General features: G+C 43.2%; 1 protein-coding gene across 1 annotated transcript in view; it reads left to right on the top strand.

The window, feature by feature from the left end:
• The window catches only part of kirrel1b (kirre like nephrin family adhesion molecule 1b), a 219235-nt gene extending 203414 nt beyond the window's left edge, over positions 1–15821 (top strand). Inside the window, exons 14-16 of the mRNA XM_062023153.1 lie at positions 3275–3402; positions 11728–11802; positions 14576–15821. Coding sequence (XP_061879137.1) covers positions 3275–3402; positions 11728–11802; positions 14576–15187 — 815 coding nt within the window. The 3' untranslated portion in view covers positions 15188–15821. The remainder of the gene's footprint in view (positions 1–3274; positions 3403–11727; positions 11803–14575) is intronic.
• The last annotated feature ends 3036 nt before the right edge of the window (positions 15822–18857 follow it).

Here is an 18857-nt window from a genome sequence, read left to right as displayed (position 1 = left end):
AAAGTCACATCTTAAGTGCACAGGAAGCCAGTGCAGGTGAGCCAGTATAGGCGTAATATGATCAAACTTTCTTGTTCTTGTCAAAAGTCTAGCAGCCGCATTTTGTACCAACTGTAATCTTTTAATGCTAAACATAGGGAGACCCGAAAATTATATGTTACAGTAATCGAGACGAGACGTAACGAACGCATGAATAATGATCTCAGCGTCGCTAGTGGACAAAATGGAACGAATTTTAGTGATATTACGGAGATGAAAGAAGGCTGTTTTAGTAACACTCTTAATGTGTGACTCAAACGAGAGAGTTGGGTCGAAGATAATAGCCAGATTCTTTACAGAGTCGCCTTGTGTAATTGTTTGGTTGTCAAATGTTAAGGTGGTATTATTAAATAGATGTCGGTGTCTAGCAGGACCGATAATCAGCATTTCCGTTTTCTTGCCGTTGAGTTGCAAAAAATTAGAATAATGAAAGACATTGGTGACTGACAGGAGGATTGCGACAGATAGGAGGATATTTTCTACTTTAGTGTTGTTAACTCCGTGGAGGAACACAAAGAGAAATTGTCTTTGTTGCTACAGATAGGCTGTCTTTATGAGGTACGGCCAGAGACTTTAGTTTAGATTTATGTCTTTAGTTAAAGAAAATGCTTGTTGACACAGATAAATATTAACTGTCCTCTTAGAAAGGGGTACAGTGTTGGATTATTCCCATGGGATCAGGGATGGGTACCAGAACCCGGTTCCTAAACAGCCAACTTAAGCGGTTGTATCCAAACCGAAAAGCAAATAAACTATCACTGCTCATTTCGGTGATAAAAGGACTATGCTCGCTAGTAGCCACAACCATAGACTAGGGTTGTACGGTATATCGGTATTTGTATAGTACCGCGATACTAATGAATCATATTCGGTACTATACTGCCTCTGAAAAGTACCGGTCCCGCACCACCGTCCCATGCATGTTCGACAGCGCACAATCACGGAGTACTTACAAGCAGACACAGTGTGTAGACAGAAAAGGGAGAACGGACGCATTTTGTCTTAAAAACTAACGCTAAAGGTGAAGTTATAACACTGAAACGCCCTCGGGAAGAGGTTAAGACATGGCTAGCTAGCTAGCGGCTAAAGTTCAGCCCCAGTCGGCAGTGTTTTAGCTACTTCTAAATCACTAATCCTCACCTCCATGGCGACGAATATTGGGTCCATTTGTACACTCTCAGTTACATTAACATTGATATTATACATGTGGGTCAGTAGACATAAATGCTGATAAATGTAGCTTTGATGTAGCAAGCTACTTTTGTCGTGTAGCTTGTAGTATAGCTTCATACAATTCTCCGGGGATAGCTTCCCCTGTAGCTTAGCTACATTTAATCGAGAGTAACTTGTAACTTAGCTTTTGATGGGACCCAAACGTCACTTAGATAATTTCCAAAATTAAACGCTGAGAGTTCAACACAAGACATTATTGCTCCTGGAAAAGGCAAAAATGATTGGCTCAGCCTAGGTCAGGCTTTCCAAAACATTTTTATACTGTCCTGTATTACACTGAACAAAAATATAAATGCAACACATTTGTTTTTGCTACGATCTTTCATGAGTTGAACTCAAAGATCTAAAACTGTTACTATCTACACAAATGACGTATTCCTGTTCACAAAGCTCTCTAAATCTGTGTTATTGAGCATGTCTTCTTTGCCAAGATAATCCATCCCACCTCACAGGTGTGAATATCAAGAAGCTGATTAAACAGCATGATTATTGCACAGGTGTGCCTTATGCTGCCCACAATAAAAGGCCACTCTGAAATGTGAAGTTTTATCACACAGCACAATGCTACAGATGTCGCAAATTTTGAGGGAGCGTGTAGCTGACATGCTGACTGCAGAAATGTCCACCAGAGCGGTTGCCCGTCAATAGAATTGTCATTTCTCTACCATAAGCCGTCTCCAAAGGCGTTTCAGAGAATTTGGCAGTACATCCAACCGGCCTCAAAACCGCAGAACACGTGTAATCACAGCAGCCCAGGACTTCCACATCCAGCAGGTGCACCTCCATGATCGTCTGAGACCAGCCACCCGGAAAGCTGCCGCAACAATTGGTTTGCATAACCAAAGAATTTCTGCACAAACTGTGAGAAACCCTCACAGGGAAGCTCATCTGCATGCTTGTCGTCCTCATCAAGGTCTCAACCTGACTGCAGTTTGTCATCGTAACAGACTTGAGTGGGCAAATGCTCACATCCGATGGCGTCTGGCACGTTGGACAGGTGTTCTCTTCACGGATGAATTCCATTTTTCACTGTTCAGGGCAGATGGCAGACAGCCTTTGTGGCGTCGTGTGGGAGAGCGCTTTGCTGATGTCAACATTGTGAATCGAGTGGCCCATGGTGGGGGTGGGGTTATGGTATGGGCAGGCGTATGTTATGGACAACGAACGCAAGCGCATTTTATTGATGGCATTTTAAATGCACAGAGTAACCGTGACGATACCGTTGTTGTACCATTCACCCGAGACCATCACCTCATGTTGCAGCATGAAAATGCACGGCCCCCCTGTTGCAAGGATCTGTACACAATTCCTGCAAGCTGAAAACATCCCAGTTCTTGCATGGCCAGCCCACTCACTGGACGTGTCACCCATTGAGCATGTTTGGGATGCTGTGGATCGTGTTCCAGTTCCTGCCAATATCCAGCAACTTGGCACAGCCATTGGACCAACATTCCACAGACCACAATCAACAACCTGATCAAATCTATGCCAAGGGGAATAAAGAAAAACTGCACATTTCAGCGTGACCTTGTATTGTGGGCAGCCTAAGGCCTACCTGTGCAATTATCTTGCTGTTTAATCAGCATCTTGATATGCCACATCTGTGAGGTGGAACGGATTATATTGGCAAAGAAGAAGTGCTCACTAACAGATTAAGACAGATTTGTGAACAATATTTGAGAAGAATAGGTCTTTTGTGTATATATTAAGTTTTATATCTTCGAGTTCAACTCATTAAAAATGGGAGCAAAAACAAAACTGTTACGATTATATTTTTGTTAAGTATACTTTGACATCTATTGTACATAATGGAATGTTAAACAACAGAGAAAACGTGGATCCATTGCATGACGTTTCAAAAGCCTGCTTGGTGATCAATAAAGTTGATTTCATTTGCCATTCAAGTTTAGGAGCCCTGTAGTAAGTTGACACAAATGTGTGATTTTTTTTTTTGGAAAAGCTCAAAAACACACCCCTTAGCAACCATCCCTTTTTCTTCCAGCTCGCAGAGGCGTGACCCTTGGTAAACCAGACATCAAGGTAGAGACGGTCAACAAGGAGACCCACAGTCTGGAGGAAGAGGCGGCCAACGTCTCCACGGCAACCCGGATGGTCAAGGCCATGTACTCCGTAAGTAGACACCCGCCTGAGTCAGCGGATGGAGACGAGGCGTACGAGTCAGTGGTCTGATAAGTGCACTGAGACCAAGGGTGACGAGGTCGCGGGGGAAGACCTTGTAAACTCACACACAAACACACACCAAGGGCCTAATCTATTTAAGATGTGCGTGTATTAAAACGTGCAAACTTGATATCACATGCAATGCTGATCTAATACGTTTTTGCGCCGAGGATTGCAGTCCATGTAACGTGGTAGTCGTCATGTATATGCAGAATATTTGCGGATTATCAGAATGGCCACAATACTGGGATGAGGATATGCTGCTCTACTCATTTAGCGCTCGCAATGTGATTTATCAAGCATTAAAATGTTTACGGTCGCGTCTATGTTAAGCACGTTAAAACGGTACGTGTAAACTGGCACACTTACGCACAAAAGGGCTGTGGGAAGAAGGCGATTAGACACACGATGGAGAGAAAATTCTCCCTCTGTGTGCGTGTCGACATATTTGTACTGTCAGAAATAAAAATGTTAGACATATCGTCTATCCAGCAATTCAATGTTACATGTGCCGGATGAGATAATGGCTCATGGTTTATTTCGAACATGCATACAATTACAACATCATACATCACAATTTCCAGTTTCTCTATTCAACATGTTTGAAAAGGAGTAGGAAGAAGCAGAGTTTATTTAATCCCCCTCTTTCCCTTTACATGGCAAATGCTAATGCTTTTATTCATTTTCTGTTCTGAGTTTGTTCACAATATGCTCCATAAATAATACAATTTAAAAAAATAAATACATCCATTTATACATTTTTTAATCATATTTATTATTTATATTGTTTTTGTATTGGTGTACTATTCATTTATTCTTTGTTTTTATTCAGTCATTGGTGTAGCATAATATTGTTTTTAATATTGTTTTTAATATTGTTTTTAATATTGTTTTTAACATGGCTGTGCAGCACTTGTACTATATAAATAAAGTGGATTGGATTGGATTGGATAAATAAACAAATAATAAATAGTGAAGGAAATTGTATTTCATATAGTCAGCTTAATTATTTATTATTATCAATAAATTCAAAAAATGTTTATCATGGTTCTTCTTTACTTTGTAAACACTTTCGAAACAATTTCAACAGTTTCTTCTGAAATAGGGACAGTTACATAAACATAGATATCTGAAACAGTTATCCAATGTATGCATCATAGTGTTTGTAGCCAAAGCTAATTTACAACACTTGTCCCCAACAACAACAACAAGACAGATCCAACATTATTAAAATAGGAAAATAAAAAGAATGAGGCAAAGAGGAGTCGATAACAATGATATTAGTAATAATACAGACAAAGTGCAAACGAGATAAAAGCCAATAATAATAATAACACAGACAAAGTGCAAACTAGGTAAGAACCAATTAGTAAAAATTATATCTATTACTATAATATATTGTATATTATAGTAATATTAGTACACTGTTTGATTTATTTTGTTAATGCATTCCAAAATTAAATTCCAAATACTAATATACTAAAAGTTTTAAGTGTTGTTTGTGCATAAAAATGCTTTAAGTTACATTTTAGTTATATTTCTTTGTAGCGGGCTAATTTGTAACCAGCATGAAACAAGAACAAATTCAATCGTGTCCGTTGGCATTCTTTTTATGTTTTTTTTTCATATGCGTGACACATTATTAACATTTGTCTTAATTGAAAAAACTTTTTGCAACATGCATTTTCTTATGGCTCATATCAGCACACCATCGCAGTTACCCGCCAGTGTTTTTGGCATAACACTAGCGCCGCCCAGTAGGTTGTATTGTCCGGATCGCGCTTCTATATTGCCCAGAAAAAGTAATGCCACGAATGTGCAGGAAATGACCCTCTCCATCTCCAGGGTGACAGCTGGTAATACACGTAAAAACCTTGTTTAAAGTCCTACTGAAATGAATTTTTTTTATTTAAACGGGGATAGCAGATCCATTCTGTGTCATACTTGATCATTTCGCGATATTGCCATATTTTTGCTGGAAGGATTTAGTAGAGAACAACGACGATAAAGATCGCAACTTTTGGTATCTGATAAAAAAAAAAGCCTTGCCCCTACCGGAAGTAGCGTGACGACACAGGGGGAAGGACTGCTCATATTTTCCTATTGTTTACACCAGCAGCGAGAGAGATTCGGACCGAGAAAGCGACGATTACCCCATTAACTTGAGCGAGGATGAAAGATTTGTGGATGAGGAACATTAGAGTGAAGGACTAGATGCAGTGCAAGACATATCTTTTTTCGCTCTGACCGTAACTTAGGTACAAGCTGGCTCATTGGATTCCACACTCTCTCCTTTTTCTATTGTGGATCACGGATTTGTATTTTAAACCACTATATATATACATACTATATATATATACTATATATATATATATATATATATATATATATATATATATATATATATATATATATATATATACTATATCCTCTTGAAAATGAGAGTCGAGAACGCGAAATGGACATTCACAGTGACTTTTATCTCCACGACAATACATCGACGAAACACTTTAGCTACGGAGCTAACGTGATAGCATCGTGCTTAACTGCATATAGAAACAAAATAAATAAATCCCTGACTGGAAGGATAGGCAGAAGATCAACAATACTATTAAACCAGGGACATGTAAATACACGGTTAATGCTTTCCAGCCTGGCGAAGGTTAACAATGCTGTTGCTAACGACGCCATTGAAGCTAACTTAGCAACCGGACCTCACAGAGCTATGCTAAAAACATTAGCTATCCACCTACGCCAGCCAGCCCTCATCTGCTCATCAACACCCGTGCTCACCTGCGTTCCAACGATCGACGGTGCGACGAAGGACTTCACCCGATCACAGATGCGGTCGGCGAGATGCTATCCATCTCTGTCTTCCTGGTTGTGTTGCTGTAGTCCGCCCACTAATACACCGATCCCACCTACAACTTTCTTCTTTGCAGTCTCCATTGTTCATTAAACAAATTGCAAAAGATTCACCAACACAGATGTCCAGAATACTGTGGAATTTTGAAATGAAAACAGAGCTTTTTTGTATTGGATTCAATGGGGTACCAATACTTCCGCATCAACGGATTCCGTCACGCGCATACGTCATCATATCTAGACGTTTTCAACCGGAAGTGTGGCGGGAAATTTAAAATTGCAATTTATAAGTTAACCCGGCCGTATTGGCATGTGTTGCAATGTTAAGATTTCATCATTGATATATAAACTATCAGACTGCGTGGTCGGTAGTAGTGGCTTTCAGTAGGCCTTTAAGTAGGGCTGTGAGCACCACTTTTGTGCAGTTGCAGTAGATCACCCGCAACACGCCAACTACTACTAGTACGTGCACGCCATCAGTAAAGTAAGCGCAAGGAAATCCAAACTAACACAAACTGGAGTAAGCCAATCACACAGTTACCAATGAGGTGTGTCAGAAAAGTTCCAGGACTCGCATCATAAAACATATTTTTCATATCCAAACCACAAGTTTTCCGCTTGGAAGTAATCCCTCTGGAGTCTGACACAATTTCCCAGCCTTCTCTGTCACTCCTGCAAGGATTGTTGCGGGATTCTCCGCAGCTCTGTTATTACGACCATCTTTTGATGGCGTCCATGTTTTCAAATGAGGTCCCCTTGAGCTTGGAAAAGAGGAAAGAAATCACACCACACCAAAACGGCAGGAATCTCATGTAACAATCTTGCGTACGCACAGAATCCTGCCGTACGCCCTTTTTCACAGCAAAGTTGAATATCAAGACTGACGTTGACGGGGAAATCTGCGCTTCCTCACGCCAACTTCATAGCTGCCGTATTGGATATTTCAACGGCACACAGAGGTGATGCTGGGTACCCGTTCATATAAAAAAAGTGCAATTCAGAGTGGGCGACATTTGATTTCGACAATGTAAAAAAGATCGAGGCAAGGACACAAAATTCACATTTTCGCCAATGCATTTAATGTTTCGTATTCATATTTGTAAGGACATGTATTCATTTATGTAGATGATCATTCACATATTTTTTCGGTGACTCCAGCGGGCAGCAGCAAAAGCGGGTGACACGAGACCAGGGATGGGTTGGGCTTCCGTACTCGGTCATTTCATTGATACAACGTTGATTATACGTACATGTCCTGTAAAACTGACTTTGAAACAACGTTGCACTGACAGTAGCAGCAGCCTAAGTAGGGAAGCCCAGACCTTCCTCTCCCCAGCCACTTCGTCCAGCTCTTCCCGGGGGATCTCGAGGCGTTCCCAGGCCAGCCGGGAGACATAGTCTTCTCAACGTGTCCTGGGTCTTCACCGTGGCCTCCGATCGGTTGGACGTGCCCTAAACACCTCCCCAGGGAGGCATTCGGGTGGCATCCTGACCAGATGCCCGAACCACTTCATCTGGCTCCTCTCCATGTGGAGGAGCAGCGGCTTTACTATGAGCTCCCCCCGGATGGCAGAGCTTCTCACCCTATGTCTAAGGGAGAGCCCCGCCACCCGGCGGAGGAAACTCATTTCGGCCGCTTGTACCCGTGATCTTGTCCTTTCGGTCATAACCCAAGGCTCATGACCATAGGTAAGGATGGGAATGTAGATCGACCGGTAAATTGAGAGCTTTGCCTTCCGGCTCAGCTCCTTCTTTACCACAACGGATCGATACAGTGTCCGCATTACTGAAGACGCCGCGCCGATACGCCTGTCGATCTCACGATCCACTCTTCCCCCACTTGTGAACAAGACTCTGAGGTACTTGAACTCCTGTATTTAGGAGGCGGCATGGTGTAGTGCAGACCTGGGCATTCTGCGGCCCGCGGGGCGCATCCGGCCCTTTGTACGTCCCTGTCCGGCCCGCGTGAGGCCAATTATAAATTACAAAATACATTTAAAAAAGTATCTATTTCGAGTGTGCAATACAACGGTGCTGCTTTTGTTTTGAAAAGCGTTATTTGTATTACTTCCGTGTGGACGTATGCTCGTGCGCGCAGCGGCTATCACAAATTACAAAATATATTTAAAAAAACATCTATGTCGTGCGTGCAATACAACTGTGCTGCTTTTATTTTGAAAAGTGTTACATGCGCGTATGTCCTGTGAGGGAAGGCGCACAGCGACAAGTGATGCCCGGTTAATCCCCGAGACGCTAAAAAGAGAAAAGTTGATGACGAATGGCGTGTTTTCAACAAGACATGGACTGCCAAGTAAAGGTAAAGCCGTGTGCTTAATTTGTGGTACACAGGTTGCTGTGTTTAAAGAATATAGTGTAACCACCTGCTGAAGTAGATGTTGTCTTCTTGAGTTGCGCAAATGAGGAGTGAGGAGACGTGCGTGTGGAAGGAACGAGATATGTTGAGCTGTGTTAGTATAGCTTGCTCAATAAAAGTTTAAAAAGAGCGTCAGACTTGGTGTGCACTTCTTCTGGACGCTACAGTTGGTGTCAGAAGTAAAACTTTGCGCATACTGCACTGTTTGTGTGCTACGTCATCGGGAGGTACGTGCCAAGTGAGGAGCTCGCCGCAAAGAGAGAGAGAGAGACAGAGAGAGACAGCGTGTACAGGTGCAGCCACGCTGCTTGCCTCGGGGGGAATTCCGCCCTCAATGAAGACTCCCAGGTTTGATGGCAAGGCGAACTGGGAGGCATTTCATCCCACTTGTGACATCAATTGTAGCATCCAGAAGAAGTGCACACCAAGTCTGATGCTCTTTTTAATCTTTTATTGAGCATGCTATACTAACACAGCTCAACTTATCTCGTTCTTTCCAAAAGGAAAACCAATCCTCACTCCTCATTTCCGCAACAGCAACGCTTCCTCCTTCTTCGCCAATCACCTTACAGGCGTGCTACGTTCACAACAAAGAGGATGCAGGATAAAGTGACAGAAATTGAAATTTTTGCATTGTATTACACATCAGGAAGTGTTGTGTAAGAAAGTGTTATACAAAAGCCATCTGCTTTTGTATAAAGATAAGTTAGGTTAAATGAAAATATTATTATTATTATTATCTATCTTACGGTATATCAAAAATAATTTGAGCAAAATTTAATTGAAATATTGTCGGTGTGGCCCTCCAGCAGTGCTCGGGTTGCTCATGCGGCCCCCGGTAAAAATTAATTGCCCACCCCTAGTGTAGTGGGTAGAGCGGCCGTGTCAGAAACCTGAGGGTTGCAGGTTCGCTCCCCACCTCTTGACATCCAAATTGCTGCCGTTGTGTCTTTGGGCAGGACACTTCACCCTTGCCCCCGGTGCCGCTCACACTGGTGAATGAATGATAGGTGGTGGTCGGAGGTGCCGTAGGCGCAAACTGGCAGCCTCGCTTCCGTCAGTCTACCCCAGGGCAGCTGTGGCTACAAATGTAGCTTACCACCACCAGGTGTGAATGAATGTTGGGTTCCCACTTCTCTATGAGCGCTTTGAGTATCTAATAATAGAAAAGCGCGATATAAAATCTGATCCATTATTATTATTATTATTAAGGGAGTAGGGAAACAGTTGCAGCGACTATCTTTTCAAATGCTCATCTGTTTCACCTTTCTCCTGATCTCCGACCAGTTCTTTCCTTTTTTCTTTTTTTTTTAGCTCGGTGTTTCCATAACACACCTATTTCAACCCTCTTTTTGATTGCTCCAAGCCTGAGAAAGAAGCTCCTCCTTCTGAGTCCTGATTGGGCATCGGGTAAAGTTCTCAATCACAGAATATGTGATTGAGAACCGCATATGTGGTTACCCACATATGCGGTCCTCTCCAAGGTTTCTCATAGTCATTCACATCGACGTCCCACTGGGGTGAGTTTTTCCTTGCCCGTATGTGGGCTCTGTACCGAGGATGTCGTTGTGGCTTGTGCAGCCCTTGTAGACACTTGTGATTTAGGGCTATATAAATAAACATTGATTGATTGATTGATTGATTGATTGACATGGCTACTTTCAATATGATTTGCATATTTATAAGGGGGTGTGGTCTGGGCATGCCAAGCCACACAGATGTCTGGGATCAATTTTGTCCTTTGTAACTGAGCTACTGTGTGGAACAATTTCCCTTGTGGATCAATAAATGACCCGCTCAGTGGCCTTGTGGTTAGAGTGTCCGCCCTGAGATTGGTAGGTCCCTTATACCAAAGACTATAAAAATGGGATCCATGACCTCCCTGCTTGGCACTCAGCATCAAGGGTTGGCTAAAAAACAGCTTCTTCCCCAGGGCCATAACCACCCTGAACAGACTTCCCCATTGACCCTCATAACTGCCTTCTCTTCGGTGCAATAACCCATTCCACCAACCACCCTGTTTCATGTAGATATTCATGTACATATTCATTTCACCCTCTGTATAGAGTGTACACTTGTTTTATCGCACTGTACGGAATGGCCTCAATCTCGTTACCCTGCGTAATGACAATAAAGCTGATTCTGATTCTGATTCTGAATTGGGGGTTAAATCACCACAATGATTCCCGAGCGCGGCCACCGCTGCTGCTCACTGCTCCCCTCACCTCCCAGGTGGTGGGACAAAGGGATGGGTCAAATGCAGAGGATAATTACACCACACCTTGTGTGTGTGTGACTATCAGTGGTACTTCAACTTTTTAACTTTAAAGTTTGTGTAAGTCTAATCCCAAGTAGATTGCGATGTAACAAAAAATGTGCTTGGATTTGTGCGAACAAACATTTTAATACATCTGAATTTTTACCTGCGTACGTCGTTTTCTGGATTTGAACGTACGTCTATTCCTAGGAGGAAATTCACGCAACTCCTGTTACGTGAGGATTCAGGTCAGTAGAGTATTGCTCCAGCACGGCATTGTTCTTTTGGTCCATGAACAGGCTCAGGGCAATGTGAGTTGTCTGGTGAAGCAGCCACAGGTTGCCCTGCCACAACTCTCGCCTCTTCTCGCCCACTGAACAAAGTAAACGGCGCAGGATCTCTTTGTAGACGTGCTGGTTAATTTGACGTTCCGGCCCTATGGCAAGAGCTTGCAGTGGACGATGCGCCTCACATCCATGCCTTCAACAGTCCTGGAACTTTTCTGACACAACTAATTTGAAAATGCAGTCCCAAGATCATCTGTATGAAAATCATCACACCGAGGATTTCCCCCAGAAAACAAAGCGACAAGGCTCCCCGCCGCCACTCGTCTTTTCTCATCTTGGACTCTCTGGCTATGACAAACCTGAAACTCTGTTCTCCTCTCTCCTCTCTGTCCTCCTCCGTTCCTTTCTCACCCTCCCTCTCTCCGTCTTGTGTGTTTTGTTGTTTGATGGTTTAGTTTCTGCCCTCTGTCTCCCTCTCTCCCTCCACTCAGCCCTTCAAAGACGACATGGACCTCAAGCAGGACGTCCGCAGCGAGAGCGACACCCGCGAGGAGTACGAGCTCAAGGTGAGCCTCTCGTTATTTTTTATTTCCGACGTAACGCTTCGTTGTTACACTCAGGTGTTACATTCTGTTGTTATTTTTGCTGACGTTGTTACACTTCGACATTTTCCTTTGCTGTCATATTGTACGGTTACATTTGGTGGTTTTCTACATACATTAAGGGTGTAACGGTACGTGTATTTGTATTGAACCGTTTCGGTACGGGGGTTTCGGTTCGTTTCGGAGGTGTACCGAACGAGTTTCCACACGGACATATTAAGTAGCGTACCGCACGTTGTGTAAACAATGCACACCGAGGCGCAACACACGCCATGCTAGCAACGACCGGGCTACGACAACAAAGCGAAAGCGGTTTGCCGACGTTGTTCAGCGGCGGTAGGGTATGCTTCTGGCAACACGTCAAACATGCTAACCCATTTGAAGCGTCACCACCCCCAAGTGAACACCGCTTCAACAAAGAAAAAGACGAGCGTCGTGCAAACACCGCATTCAAGCAGCCTCTCCTCTGCGAGTCAGGCAGGGCTAAAGCAATAACAAATGCCGTTGGTGTTTTTATAGCAGCAGATTTAAGACCATATTGCATTAAAAACTAGATTTCGACCCACTTCTTCTTTATGCAGACAATGTGGATAAACTGATTTTTCTGGCAAAAACATGAAGATTGAGTGAACGTCACCAGGGTTTAAGGCTGGAGGGGGGGAAGAAAAGTTAATCTGAGGCTGAGTTGACTTGAAACTGTTTAATGTTGCACTTTTTGTATGTAGAAGAAAAGTTTTGTCATTGTATTTAATCTGAGCAACAACTTGTGGCAGTTTAATGTTGATTAACGTGGACCCCGACTTAAACAAGTTGAAAAACTTATTCGGGTGTTACCATTTAGTGGTCAATTGTACGGAATATGTACTGTACTGTGCAATCTACTAATAAAAGTCTCAATCAATCAATCAATCAATCAAAAAAAGCACTTTATATGTAGAAAGGTTTTGTTAAGAAACCATTCTGAGCCTTATCTTATTTAGTTTTTATTTTATATATGTTGACCACATTAACCCTGGCAATGGACCCTGTGTGTATATGTATGTTATTGTTATGCTTAGCATTCATGACTGCCTGCTGTTGCACTGATCGGCCTAGGGGTGGCTCACATCCATCACACACAGAGCTATTTCTATTTTTGGGCAGAATTATTATAGTGTTCCCGATGTTAAAAGGATAAAGCCATTGTTTACAAATTTGGTAAATAAATAACCAAAAAATGTATATTTTGTTGTTTTCTTACTGTACCGAAAATGAACCGAACCCTGACCTCTAAACCGAGGTACGTACCGAACCGAAATGTTTGTGTACCGTTACACCCTTAACATACATACATTCTTGCTGCATTGTTACCCCCTGTTGTTATATAATATCAAACAAAAAGAAAATGTCTGGAGCTAACCAGAAACCAAAGACAAGTTTCTCAAGTGCTAAAACTTATGACTGTGGTTTAATTTGCACTTTAATAACATTGACAGTTTTATTTCAGAAGCTCCTCTCCTCTAAATGCAATTGCCCCTAAAGCAGGAATACCAATTTCTGTATTCCTACAAAATAGAAAATCTGGCAAGATACCAACGCACTGCATTTATTTTTTTATTCTCTTTAAAAGCGTGTTTATATCCTTTTGGTGTTGAGCTGTTTCAAAAAGCATAATGTTTAAAAAACATTTCATTAAAGCAAGTTAATTATCTTGTCATGGTATTCAACTTTATAAATGATCTGTATAGGGCTGTGTTTTTCAACCACTGTGCCGCGGCACACTAGTGTACCGTGACATATTGTCTGGTGTGCCGTGGGAGTTTATGTAATTTCACCTAATTGGGGTAAAAACATTTTTTGCTAACCAGTAATTATAATCCGTAAATGTGCTGTTGTTGAGTGTCTGTGCTGTCTAGAGCTCGGCAGAGTAACAGTGTAATACTCTTCCATACCAGTAGGTGGCAGCCGGTAGCTAATTGCTTTGTAGATGTCGGGAACGACGACAATGGTTTGCAGGTAAAAAGGTGTCTAATGCTTAAACCAAAAATAAACAAAAGGCAAGTGCCGCTAAGAAAAGGCATTGAAGAAAAACTAAAACTGAACTGGCTGCAAAGTAAACAAAAACAGAATGCTGGACGACAGCAAAGACTTACAGCGTATGGAGCAGACGGCGTCCACAAAGTACATCCGTAAATGACATGACAATCAACACCAAAATAGGAGCGTAAGACAAGAACTAAAACACTACACACAGGAAAACAGCAAAAAAACTCCAAATAAGTCACAGTGTGATGTGACAGGTCGTGAGAGTACACCTACTTTGAGACAAGAGCTATAGTGACGCATGCTTGGTTATGGTTGGAATTCTTATCCAACAATTGCGAGAACGACATTTTACTGTCAATATCGGCTGCTGAGTTTCATTTTTTAATGTTTTCTGCTGGTGGTGTGCCTCGGGATTTTTTCAATGAAAAAAATGGGCCTCGGCTCAGAAAAGGTTGAAAAACACTGGTCTAGGGCAGTGGTCCCCAACGGTACCGGTCCGTGGACCGATTGGTACCGGGCCGCACAAGAAATAAAAAATTAAAATTAAAAATTAAAATTATTATTATTATATCAATTATATCAATATAGATCAATACAGTCTGCAGGGATACAGTCCGTAAGCACACAAGATTGTATTTTTTTATGACAAAAATAAATAAATAAATACATTACCCCCCCACCCCCCCGTTCTACTACCCCCTTGTGTTTACAGGATCCAACTAATGGCTATTACAACGTACGAGCCACCACACACGACGATGCCCGCCCCCAGTCCCGTGCTGTCCACTACCAAGGTGAGTTCCGCGCTCCGAATCCAAACAGCGGAGCATCCGGTGCTGTGTCCGGTGGACCTCCAGTCGCCGCCAGCGGTGCGGTCCCTCCCAGCGCGGTCCCGGGCTCCAGGACAGGCTGTTACGACCCCCGTCCGCCTTCTCGGATCTCCCATGCCACTTACGCCCAGTTCAACACCTTCACCCGGGTGGCACAGAGCCAGCAAGCTGCTCCCAATCCGGTGCTTCAATCACCCGGAGACTACCCAGGAGACTGCGGACTGCTGGACAGCACGACCCAGCTGGCTTATGACAACTACGGATACCCCTCCCAGTATCCCAGCTACCGCATGGCCTTTGCGCCACCCATAGAGGAGGGGCCAGCCTATGAGATGTATCCGACAGGAGAAGGGCCCGCGCAGGGGTCCACACCCGGACAGCAAAGTCCCGAAGCGGGACTCGGGAAGTACGGAACAGCTACTCGCTTTTCATACTCATCGCCACCTTCTGACCATTCCAGCAGACACACACAGCGGATGCAGACTCATGTGTGAGATACATTGCTCCAAAAAACACACAAAAAGTGGAAAAAAACAAAAAAACAAATCTCAGTACACCAACTCGCGAGGTTTAGCATTCTGTTGCCGTGGCAACCAACGCTGTGCATTTGATAAAACATCCGATATGCCGCCGTTAGCAATACGATATCCCGCATGCGAGGCATTTGCACAGGCCTCGCGCTGCATGTGGCGACGACGCCCCCAGAAAAGCAGCGAGAGCCACAATCACGAAGAAGGAGGAGGAGGAGGAGGAGATGAGCACTTTGACGAAGAGCAGCGCCGGGTTTCCTCTGCAAAGCTCGATCCACGCCCTCGTCTGTGATGAGGTTCAGTAGCTCACACGCTTCGCTTTTATTTGGACACCTTCCGACAAAAAAAAAAAAAAAAAAGGATTTGTCTTGCACTGCAGCATCGAGGCAGCTCGGGCTATAAACATTTGTGGCACTTTTGGACCCAAGAGACGGGCGGACAAACGCGCCGACACACAAACCTCTTTTGTAACGACTGGACAACGAGACGCTTTTTATACTCGGCCCGAGAAAAAGGAGGAAAAAGAGCGGTAGCGAGCGCCATCCATTTCATTTTGTATCGTCGTTTCTACGTGGAGATAAACGCTTGTTTGGCGGCATTTGCGTTTTCATTTCCTATTTGTACAAAGAATACCTCCACCCCGTCCTCAAGTGTCAAAACATGTTTGTTTCTCTCACTTGCACAGTAGAATAGTTTTGTTTTTTTCATATTTATACTGAAAGTAATAGAAAAAAATGGCATTCGAAAACATTTTATAGTATTTTTCTAAGACGTTGTGGACCAAAGGTTCAACATTTTTGCTGGCACACTTTTTAATGTGTGTGCTACGACGTGATGGCCAATGCATAGAGATGGAAGATCTTTTAGCCATACTTGCCAACCCTCCCGAATTTCAGTTCCCCTCACGAAAATCTCCCGGGGCAACCATTCTCCCGAATTTCTCCCGATTTCCGCCCGGACAACAATATTGGGGGCGTGCCTTAAAGGCACTGCCTTTAGCGTCCTCTACAACCTGTCGTCACGTCCGCTTTTCCTCCATACAAACAGCGTGCCGGCCCAGTCGCATAACATATGCGGCTTTTACACACACACAAGTGAATGCAATGCATACTTGGTCAACAGCAACGTTCCCTCTAAGGTGCGCGCCTGTGCAATTGCACACTGCTCAAGCGTCCTCTGCGCACGGCAAATCGATGCCACGCACAAAATCATCATTGTTCAAATATTGTAACGTATGTCGAGGCGCTTTGAGGACATGAATTCCATCCGTCACTTTACTGAGCAAAACTCTTTATTGTCGACCATAAACACATCACCAAAACATTAGTAAAAAAAATGATATCTAGCAAAAGTGGTCATTTTCTGCAGTACAAACCAGACAAAAACCACCTTTGTTATATCAACAGCAGCCGCTCGCTCTTTCTCACTTGCGCCAACACATGCACATATGGCACTTAGCCAGTGATGCGTTTACAGCCACACAAAAAGTCGGACAACTCCAACACCACACATAAAGTGTCATTCCGGGTCGTTACACTATGATTTACCAATCAAATGTGTGCTTATCCTAGTGTATTTTATTAGGAATCTTAATTTATAAATATTAATCATGAAATGCTGTTAGTATATTAAATAAATACTAATTAAAATATATTTTTTTACAAACAGGAAGTTGCAGGAATGTACACATGATCTCCTGCTTACATCTCATTGTGCAACATGTGAATGTTTTAATGGGAACTAAATGCAATGTCTGAAAGGGGTACAAATTATTTCCAAAGCAGGACCTCCACCCACACAAACAATACAAGTACACAGTTCATGAAAAACTATATTTTTTGTTATTGTCATTGTAAGTGGGCCTAAACACTTATATTAGAAATGGAAATGACTGCTGTCATTTGATTATAATAATAAGAGAATGTTGTCTATCTGTGTTGGCCCTGCGATGAGGTGGGGACTTGTCCAGGGTGTACCCCCGCCTTCCGCCCGAATGCAGCTGAGATAGGCTCCAGCACCCCCCGCGACCCCAAAAGGGACAAGCGGTAGAAAATGGATGGATGGATGGAGATTGAACTTGTTATTTAGTCAGGTTTGGGACAGGTGTGCTGCTAGTGTAGCCACAGTGTGCACGTCTGATGTTGCTCACACGGGCTCCACTGAATGCTCAGGGAGTTTTTGCGTTTGCTCACACACATGACAAATTAGAGGGAACATTGGTCAACAGCCATACAGGTCACACTGAGGGTTTGCGTATAAACAACTTTAACACTGTTACAAATATGCGCCCCACTGTGAACCCACACCAAACAAGAATGACAAACACATTTTCGGGAGAACATCCGCACCGTAACACAACAGAACAAATACCCAGAATCCCTTGCAGCACTAACTCTTCCGGGACGCTACAATATACACCCCCGCTACCACCAAACCTCGCCCCCCCCCCCCCCCCAGCCCCGCCCACCTCAACCCCGCCGCCCCTTCATCTCCCGAATTCGGAGGTCTCAAGGTTGGCAAGTATGCTTGTAGCTGGTTTCAAGAGTTTGATTTCAAAAAGAGATACAATACGCAGCAAAAAGGAATGTCTTTTTTGAAGTGAGCCACCCCCTCAAACCGCCAGTCTGAGGACGAGAATGCCTTTTTTTGAAACGACATTCAGATGACGGGTGGTAACGGAGCGCTCAAGTGGAGTCGTAACATATCAAGGTGACGCTATTGAGCTCATGAAGTGTAAACACTCTGACATGCCGGCTTCCTCACTGCAGCTTGTGTGTTTTTATGTGTTGGGTTCTTATCAAATAACGTATAAAGAATCATTCTTTATTGTGTTCATGCTAGACAACATTCAGCTTTTTAAAGCACTGCCGCTAAGTTGGCCTCCATTGATTGGTGCAGCATATTGCCCAAGATGGCTCCAGCGAGCGACCAAACAAGATCACAAGACTAGTGGTACTATGGTTTTTGTTCGCCCCACTTTTCATGTGATTCGGTTTTTCAAAATGTGGTCCCGGTGTTCGCATGCTGTCTTGATTATCGTACGGCATCATTGTGTGGAATGGAGTGACCGAACAAAGAATCCCACCACTGCAAAAACTGATACCTAAGTAAGATTAAATATCTCAAATAAGGGTGATATTTGCTTATTTTCTGTCTGATAAGATAATTCTTCTCACTAAGCAGATTTTATGTTAGAGTGTTTTACTTGTTTTGAGGGTTTTTGGTCCTAAATGATCTCAGTAAGATATTACAGCTTGTTGCTGAGATTTGATGACGTATATTGAGTAAAACATGCTTGAAACTAGAATATCAACTGTTGCAAAGCTGAGTCATCAGCACTCACACGTATAAAACTACTTTTTTAAAGTAATATTTTCTTACTTCAAACATGAAAAAAAAAATCATGACTTTGACACAATTGTGTCTTTGCTGTTTTATTTTCAATGAAACAACTGTACTACCGTAATTTCCGGACTATAAGCCGCTACTTTTTCCCCTCGTTCTGGTCCCTGCGGCTTATACAAGGGTGCGGCTTATTTACGGCCTGTTATTCTCCGACACCGACGAAGAGGATTTCGGTGGTTTTAGTACGCAGGAGGAAGACGATGACACAATTCCCAAACAGTCATCTCTG

This window comes from Entelurus aequoreus, linkage group LG16 (genome assembly GCF_033978785.1).
Source record: "Entelurus aequoreus isolate RoL-2023_Sb linkage group LG16, RoL_Eaeq_v1.1, whole genome shotgun sequence".
Taxonomy (NCBI): domain Eukaryota; kingdom Metazoa; phylum Chordata; class Actinopteri; order Syngnathiformes; family Syngnathidae; genus Entelurus; species Entelurus aequoreus.
This window is presented reverse-complemented; position numbering and strand designations above follow the sequence as displayed.